Source organism: Manihot esculenta, chromosome 2, assembly GCF_001659605.2.
Source record: "Manihot esculenta cultivar AM560-2 chromosome 2, M.esculenta_v8, whole genome shotgun sequence".
NCBI classification, from domain to species: Eukaryota; Viridiplantae; Streptophyta; class Magnoliopsida; order Malpighiales; family Euphorbiaceae; genus Manihot; species Manihot esculenta.
Window position 1 is genome coordinate 20,435,287 of NC_035162.2, and position 9,599 is coordinate 20,444,885.

General features: G+C 25.7%; 1 protein-coding gene across 2 annotated transcripts; it reads right to left on the reverse strand.

Annotated features, from left to right (window-relative positions):
- Positions 1–281: 281 nt before the first annotated feature.
- Positions 282–7,948, reverse strand: LOC122722497 (probable GABA transporter 2). Of its 2 annotated transcripts, none has more exons than XM_043953308.1 (8): positions 7,834–7,948; positions 7,104–7,317; positions 6,795–7,025; positions 2,714–2,811; positions 2,427–2,613; positions 1,484–1,614; positions 1,087–1,323; positions 282–968 (listed from the first exon to the last, which is right to left on the reverse strand). In XM_043953308.1, the coding sequence occupies exons 2-8, from the start codon at positions 7,186–7,188 to the stop codon at positions 579–581; spliced, it is 1,359 nt and encodes a 452-aa protein (XP_043809243.1). In that variant the 5' UTR covers positions 7,189–7,317; positions 7,834–7,948; the 3' UTR covers positions 282–578. The 2 variants fall into 2 exon arrangements, with proteins under 2 accessions (XP_043809243.1, XP_043809245.1); XM_043953310.1 differs by having other exon boundaries at positions 7,104–7,652.
- Between the last annotated feature and the right edge of the window lie 1,651 nt (positions 7,949–9,599).

Sequence of the window (9,599 nt, forward strand, 5' to 3'; positions counted from 1 at the left end):
TTAAATTTGTAAGTTGAATAAATTATTTATCCCTCTAAAATTAAGCTATGAATCCACCCCTGATGAAGACAATATGAAAATAACCAAAGCACCCCATGATAACATGATATAGTTCTATTTCATTAGAAATTTAGAATACACTATTTTATATACAATGAATGTATTGGATAAATTCTCCTATTTATAACTATTTGTTATATTATATGATGATAGAATATTAATTCTTCTTTTTCCAATATATTAATAGAAGTTGAGATCCACTAAAAGAAAAAAAACTTAAAGGCTAAAATGTCTTTTTACTTATGCATTCATCAATGTGCCTTTACACATCATCTTATATGGAGTAAAATTGTAGCCTTCACACATCATCTTATATGTAGTAAAATGTACAATTACTCAGCATGCTTCTGTTGTTATTGTGAAAGATATTTTCATCACTCTTTTATGGTAAATTACTCTGCCTCATCTTTCGTCGCAGCGAGCTCACTACATTTTCTTCATATTTAAACGAAGAGGCCTAGTTCCCCATTGCAGAGCAAGATGGCGGAGTGATTGATAATTTGTGCAGGCTAACTCATTTAATCAACCACATCACTGCTAAAGAGCTTGAACTTATAAGCATCAAGAACCAACATCCTTATAGAGGAGAATGCTCCTATAATTCCTGCTCCTGTAAACACTATTATAATAGAGATGTTGATCCAATAGGTAAGGGATGATTTTTGAGGCTTGTAGGTCATGTTGTAGAGAAGCATTGGGAGGACAAAATCTAGAGGGATAAATCCTATAGCTCCAACAACTCCATTTATGTCTCCAAAGAATGGAAGCATAGCTGCCATAAATCCACAGAATGTCACATAAAGAGTCCGAAGAATTAGCCTAGGAATCAGGTTCCTTTTGGAAAACATTCCTTGCTTCACATCAGCTGATTGCTTTTCCATTATCTCATACGCTACTTGAGAATATACCTGTGTGTTATATATATGTTGGAGAAATTTTATAATCAGCTGGTTTCTTTTGCATTGGCATGTTTAGATGCATCCAATATTCAGTTCTCTGAGTTAATCTGTAAGATTACCCACTTACCAGGCCAATGGCAAAGAGCTGAAGTAGTACAAAAACGAGTCCAAGGTCAAGCACCCATGTTGGAGCCAAGGAAGGTCCCTCGTCCGGCATTAGGCTTTTGAGAATGTTGGAGTTGGATTTGTTTCCGAACACCCAATATCCGGATACTGCAGCAGAGTAGAACGTAACCAGAATAACACTATAACACATTAAAAGGCCCTTCACCATCTTTCCAGTAGCAGGGGGAGCCAAAGTTGCCTGTGTAAGATAGCACAGAAGAATTAAATTAATCAAATATAAAAGTGGTTATCAACAACGCTTTCAATTTTCATAGATGGAAAAATAAAGTTAAAAATGTTTTATCAAAAATCAAGAGACTCGAAAGTCAACCGAAGATGTACTAAGATGCTAAAGTTACTTGTATTTCAGGCAGTATTCCATTCCCGAAAATAGCAGCTATTATGGAGATGGAAGTGAAGGCATTGAAAACCCTTGCAGTCTCGGAAGATTCTAGCGTGTAATCCTTTTTAGGGGCACTTTTTGAGAGACCTGCATGACAAACGGTAGCAGTTTAAATCGTCAAAGGAGAATTTCCAAGCATTCCATATGAAAATTGCTCTTAACGTATCTTTTTAATTTGTTACTTAATCTCTAAAAAATAAATAAAATCATATATATATATATATTAGAAAAGTTAAAAATAATGTCATGTGATTAATTCAGAATTTATACTTCAAATCAAAATAATATACGATAATGTGATCACGAGTCTAAAAATGACTGTTATTTGATAACGATAAAATACATAATATATTATTTTGATTTGAAATTAAACTACAAACACTAAACTAAACTATAAATATCAAAATGAAAAATCTATGCAACCGCATGATAATTTTTTTTATTTTTTATTTATTTATTTTTAGGATAGAGATTTAACTGGCATTGATCTGTCCTAAGATAACAAACACATTATAAATAGGTTGATATAGTACGAACTAGAACTTCAACTACTTATTTTGGTTAACAGCAGCCCAGTAATTAATACTCCAAACAGTTAATAATCAGAAATTAGTCCAGCATGGTTATGCGTCATTTTCAGAAATTTAATGAAGGATGATGGCCCATATTCAGCTTCAAGCGTCATTGTTAGATACGTAGATGCACATCCCAACGCTAAACCTGTAGTAGGACAGTGGTGAGAGCCTAAGGAGGAGAGGTGGACAGACCCCGCAAGAGATCTCATAGAAATTGCCATGCAGGAAATTTTGTAAAGGACATTAATGTTTTAGATTCCATGTAAAGAATACTCAAGCAACTGTTTAAAAATAAAGATCGGGAGAGTTTCAGGATGTGGGTACCTGCATGAATACAAGCACCAACAACAAGGAAAGTGTAGCCCAAACTGAGAAGCAGTGAAGCCATGTTGAGGTGTCTGAGGGAGTGGAAGGATGGAAGCTGCGATAGAACAACCATTACTGCTGTCATCATTGCTATGAACTCGTACAATTTCAGGGATCCATTGGGAGAGAGGTTTGAATACATGATCTTTTACAACCAAAAGAGTGGAAATTAGAAACAGAATACGTTAGACTACTAGAAGAATGAAACATTTATACTATGTATAAGAAGCAATAAGTAACAATACCTGAATGCATTCCCCTGCAAGCAAAATTGCTCCGATACTAACTCCAGTGTTGATGGCTGTTTGAATAAATATGACAAAATAAAACATCCAACCAGAGCCTGGAAAAGAAAAATAAGAAAAAGAATAAAGAGAACGTTAACTCCAATGATATAAAAAGCATTCCCAATTAAGTGGAGGGTTGCTTATAAATATTTTTAGCTTAAGATGATGATTTTTTAAGCCCTTGTTTAATAGTCTTCATTTTATAATAAGATATAATTTAATTATTGATTAAAAAAATTATAAAAAATACTAGTTAAAAATAAAGAGTATTAAATAATTACTTAAAATGACGCTCCATGTCTAACATGATACTAGCAAATTAAAAGATAATGATTATGGCAGAATAAATGAGCCAACAACTCAATAGAGAGAATTTCTGCTGAGACTGGTAAGGACAATTTGGACAATTTCAAAATGCTCATTTTTAATTAATTTATTTATTTCAACTTTTTTTTTAGAAAACAATTTATTTAAACTTATAATTTTTTATAAGAGAGAGAATGAAAATAAGTAAGAGATGAGAGGAGAAAAATAATTTTATTAATGAGGTCATTTATAAACTTGATATACGTACTAAGTAATAATAACTTTAATAATATTTAAAAATTAAAATTAAAAAATATAATAAATAAATTAAAATTGAGTAATGAAATTAAAAATACATTTAAAATTAGAAAATTACAAGTAAAATTAGCCTTTTTTTTAACTTTTTTTTAATATAAACTTTTTATTTAATACTCAACAACAATCAAATCATAAAAAAATTAAACTATATCACTTATGTAATCAATTTAATTATATGTAACTAAAAGATATTCCAAACCATTAAAATTAGATTAGATTAGGCAAAATTATAAGTATCGATTATAATTGATAAAAAGTGAAAACAGATTTGACTATTTTTACATACTTTCACTTGTCTTTTTTTTTTTTCCATAAGATTATTGTTCATGAAAGAGTAAGGTATACATTTAAATTTTTAATTAATATAATTTATTATAAATATGTGATTATATAATAAATTAGTTAAGTAAATGGATGGATGTCTTAAATAGGTAGAATCATGTTTTTTTCTCTTTCAACATTTTATGAAGACTCCTTAAATTCAAGGAGTTAAATCAAGATAACATTCATTTTCTATTTATTAGAACTTAATTGATGACACCTTAAAAGTTATTAAAAATGTAATTATTAAATTAACTTAACAAAAATGCATTTTTAATTTTAAAATGGCTTAAGTCTTTCGTTTATTTATAAAAAATCATTTATATTTATAAAATATTTTTTGTAAAAAATATTTTTTAATAAGATAATTTATTTTTATTTTTTAATTTTAATTTAAAAAATAAAATATATTAATAAATTTATATATAAAGATTTTAATAAAATTATTAAAATGTAGAATAGCAAAATATTTTTTATTGATTAATTTCTTTCAGAGCATCTAAAAAATATTTTATATAAAAGAAATGGAGGTTATTTGTTAACTCATTAAATACTTAATTAAAATCAAAATTTACTAAATATACTAAATTTATAAAAATGGGGAGAAATTAGTCATAAAATAGTGCTATTTATTACTCACATACTCTCTAAATTCTACTAACAGTTTTCTAAATTTTTATAATATAATAAAGTTATATCATTTTTTTTTTTGAAATGGGAGATGAGGATCCGAACCTGAGATCAATCAGGTTTAACCGGATGCACTTACCATCAGGCTAAGCATGGGAGTGCTAAAGTTATATCATTTAAATTTATTAACTTATGAAAATTTATATATATATTTAGAATTTTAAAATTTAATTTGAATAAGACCCTAACGATAAATTATTATTAGTTCTCTCTAATATAATAAAATTAACTATCAACTCTTTATTTCTAAATCATTCTATTATAATATTTTTATATTTTATAAAATTAAATCGTTTAATTATTTGGAGTCAACTTATTTAGTATTTATTTAAAAATTATATAATATAAATATTAAGATTCTGTTTATTTTATAAAAAAAAATTTTAAGAAAATATTTTTTTCATTTCTTATATTTGGAGCATGCAAGATAATTGGTCAAATGGAAAGTATTTTTTTAATTAAATAAAAAATTCAATCATCTTAAAGAAATTAATTTTTTTAAAAAAAAATATTTTTTTCCATTTTGGTAATATCATCAGAGCTCCTATATATATATAAATTTGTTTATATTTTTTATTTTTTAAATTAAAATAAAATAATAAAAATAAGAGATTTTTTAAAATATTATTTACTGACAATAATTTTTATAAAAAAATATCTTTTTTAAAAATAAAAAGCGTCATAATTATAGAAACTAAATAGTGTAAAAAGTCAAGACAAGTTAATTGATTAATATTTTTTAATAAAATAATTAAAATTTTAATTGTATAAAATATATAAACGGAATTCAAAATTAAAAGTAAAATAATTAATTTTAATAAAAAAAAAAACATCTGGTAGTAATTCACCAAAAATCTAACCCCTCAATCTTATCACAATGTTTCGCCGGTTATCCAGTAGTCTTATAAGAGACCCATAGGCTCATACCCACCATTCCTAGTGGTGAACATTAATAGGTTTTAATTGAAAAACAAACAAACCAATTTAATTCCAAGCCCAGACAATGTCTATCCGCTAAAACCACAGCTCAAAGGACACGTCACACACGCATATCAGGCTCATTATTCTTACCTGTGCTATAACGAATAAAATAATTATTCATTTAATTAATTAATATAAAATTTTAAAAATACATATATAATTTTAAATCAAATTCATTCTATTTTTTAAGTTTATTAAATAGAAAAAGCTAAATATTGAAGTCAATTTATGTTTATATCTTAAATGTTTTTTATAGTGAACTTTAAAATTAACTATTGAATTTTAAAAAGTTAAAAAAGGTTACATTAATATTTATATCTTAAATGTTTTTCATAGTGAACTTTAAAATTAACTAATTAATTTTAAAAAGTTAAAAAAAAGTAAATTATGAAATTTTATTTTATTAATAAAATAGACATTTAAAATGAATACTTAGACTTACAGACTAAGCATGATAGTAAAATGCATCTAATTAAATCTGACAGATCTCAAATTCTTCCGATTCTCAATTAAAAAAAATTATATTTTAAATTTATTTATTAAATTCAATCATGTCATTTTTTATCAATTATATAATTAAATAATCATAAAATATAATTTTTGAAGTAAACTAACATATTTTAATTAACACATATTAAAATAACATAATAACATTTTTAAATTAATTTTTATAGTATTCAAAATATGTGAGCTATTGAAATTTATATATATAGTTTTCAATATTATTGAATATGAAGTATTGAGAATAAATGTTTAATAAAAATTTTAATGCATTATGTTGTTGATATCTAATGATATTGAAAATAACGTAAATAAGTTTTAAGAGAAAAAAAGTTTTAATGCTGATAAAATTAAATTAAAATAGCATTTTTTTATTTTAGTATTTATTAATAAAAATGCAAAACATGTGAAATTTTAATTTAAAAACAATTTTCATATTTTTAATTATTGAAGGGACAATTAATATAATTTAAAAAAAATACGGTTGTCTTTTATAATACAAATAAAAATATATAATTAAAAGAAAAATATATTTTAAATCATTATTTTATTAATTAAATAACATTTCAAAAATTATATTTTAATTTGTAGTTAACTTTTTAAATTCAGTGCACTGATTAAAATTTTGACTAATATTAAAGTTTTGATTTTATTGTTTGAATAAATTAATATATAAATTTAAATTTCTACAAACAATTAATTTTACCTACTTTTAAGCAGCATATGATGTAAATATTGAATGGGCGGAAATATTAATTCCCTGAATGCCAAAAACACTTCTGAAAAAAGGATCCGAATTTTCAGCTTTTAAGAGAGAGAAACTACCAACTGAACTGAGTCCTTTTAGTTTGTATAAAATAACCGTAAACAGTGGCAGCATATTAATTAAAAAAGAAGCTCAAAAAGGAGGAATAAGCTTTACCTAAAACATCGGTGGCTAACTCTCGGAAGCGTAAATGGCGGCGACCGGCCTTCTCACAGCAATCGAGCACCTTGGACATGAGATAGTAAGAGTAGAAGGTGACGACTCCCATCACCGTTAAGCAGAAGCAGCCCAAGCCCCAACCCAACCCTCTGAATGCGTATGGTAACGTCAAAATTGAAGGCCCCGCTATCGCCGTCGTCAAATGGAACCCGGCGTGCCACCACTTGCCTTTTAAAAAAAAATAAATGTTAAATAGTGAATTATATAGAAAGCAAAAACGTGAAACGGTCGTGAATTATATTATACCTTTTGATTCGAGAACGAAGGCTGCACCGGCGTCGACTTCGAGGCGGGACTCAGGGAAAGGATCAAGTTGTGGAGGATAGGCCATTGGATATGAAAGTTGGCTAGAGAAGCTGATGCAGGGATTTGCGATGTAAATTGCGATGCAAGGGGAAAGCTGTTTGGATCTGATAGAATAGCTACAAGAGATCTGGAACGACTCCTTTCCTCAAGAGATCTGCAAAACCTTCATTAAAAATTCTCCCAAATAGAGGTTTTCTAATTACAGTGTCGCTGTTGATAGAAATTTTTCTGTGCAGAGAATGAAAAGGGGCAGAACTAGCTATAAACCCTTAAGTGCTAAAGCTACAGGACATCATGGCTGCGGAATCGCTGAACTCATTCTGAGTTTCGCATCCATGGGTAAACTGTAGTCCGTTTTGTATTGGTGTCGTGTACGTCGAATGAGAATTATGAAGAGTGTGGCGTACTCTACCCCGCATCTGTTGTGCCTTCCAAAAGTCTTAGCATAACGGGAAGTTCACACATATAAAGACAAGAATAGCTACAGGCCTTCAAATGGGAAATGATCAAATCCATGGAGTCAGCAAATAGGAACGGAATCCCAGCACACAACCAACGCAGGAAAAGAAGAATTTATCCTTTTTGTGAAGCACAACACAGATAAAACTAAGGAATATTAATGATTAAAAGCAGAATTGAATTGGGATCATAGGCAATTAAGCAAAATTACCTGAACGCATTCCCCTGCAAGCAAATACTAACTCCAGTGTTGATGGTTGTTTGAATAAATATGACAAAAGAAAACAGGTTTTTTGCAAAAAGAATGCCTGACGCCTCTTTGACAGGGGCCAGGCTTTTTGATTTTTTAAATATCATCTGGCGCCGCTTAAAGTGGCGCCAGATAATTTTTTTTAAAATTTTTTTTTTAATTATTAATATATTATAATAAAATATTTATATTATATTAATTTTTTTATTTATATTATATTTTTATAATAATAAATATTTTTTATAATTTTAATATTTTAATATTTAAAAAATTTTATTATTAATATTTAAATAAAAAATTACTGAAATTATATTTCAAAATTATAAAATTGATATTATGTTGCGATTCGATGGATAATTTTTTTTATTATTTTAATATATTAATACAGTAATTCTATAATTAAATAGTATCAATACTTTTATACACGTTTAATGTTATTTCATAATTTTACAAAATACTAAGACTAGTTATAAATAATTATTATATTTTATAAAAATATTTTTAATATGTAAGAATACTATAACAATTAATAATAAAGTGATTCCACACAAAAATATTTAAAATTATAATATTATACTACTATTAAATCTGTATAAGATAGTTTTATTGAATTAATTATTTAATTTAATTATTTTTTATTTTTAATAAATTATAAACAATTCAGATAAAATATTTAAAATTATTATATTATCTTATTATTAAATGTTATATGAGAACTGAGTTGTTTATAATTTATAAAAAAATAAATTAATTAATTAATTTAATTGTAAAATAAATTAATTAGATCTATTATATTTAATAAATTATAAATAATCAAGTGATCGTATATAATATTTAATTATTATTTTTTATTAATTATTTAAATTACATTATTGTTTATAATTATAAAAATAAATAAATAAATATTAATATTTAAAATTATAAAAATTAAATTTACGTTTTTATTAACTGCTATTTAGAATTACATAATATTATTATAGGCCACTTAAATGTTATATGCAATCACCTGATTGTTTATAATTTATTAAATATAATAAATTTAATTAATTTACTTTGAATTAGATTAATTAATTATTTTTTTAATAAATTATAAATAACTCAATTCTCGTATAACATCTAATATAGTAAGATAATATAATAATTATTTATAACTACAATAATTATTTATAACTACGCTTAGTATTTTGTAAAGTTATAATCCTTCCAGTAATTTTTTATTTAAATATTAATAATAAAGTTTTTTAAATATTAATATATTAAAATTATAAAAAATATTTATTATTATAAAAATATAATATAAATAAAAAAATAATATAATATAAATATTTTATTATAATATATTAATAATTAAAAAAAAAATTTTAAAAATATCTAAGTGGCGCCAGCCTCTAGCGCCTGTCAAAGAGATTTCAGGTGTTCTTTTTGGCTGTCACGTGTGAGTTGAATCTCAAAATCGCAAATAAAATCTCCTTAACCCCAAATCTGCAAATAAAAAAAAATAGTTACGACCTTAATTTTATAAAAAGCCCAAAGAAAACATCCAAACTGAGCCGGGAGAAGAAAAGCAAGAAAAAGAACAAGAACAAAGAGAACGTTAACTCCAATGATATACAAAGCATTTCCAATTAACAACTGGAGGGTTGCTTATAGATATATTTTTTACTTTTTAGCTTAAGATGACATAAGCAAAATATTAAAAGATAATGATTATATGGCAGCAAAAATGA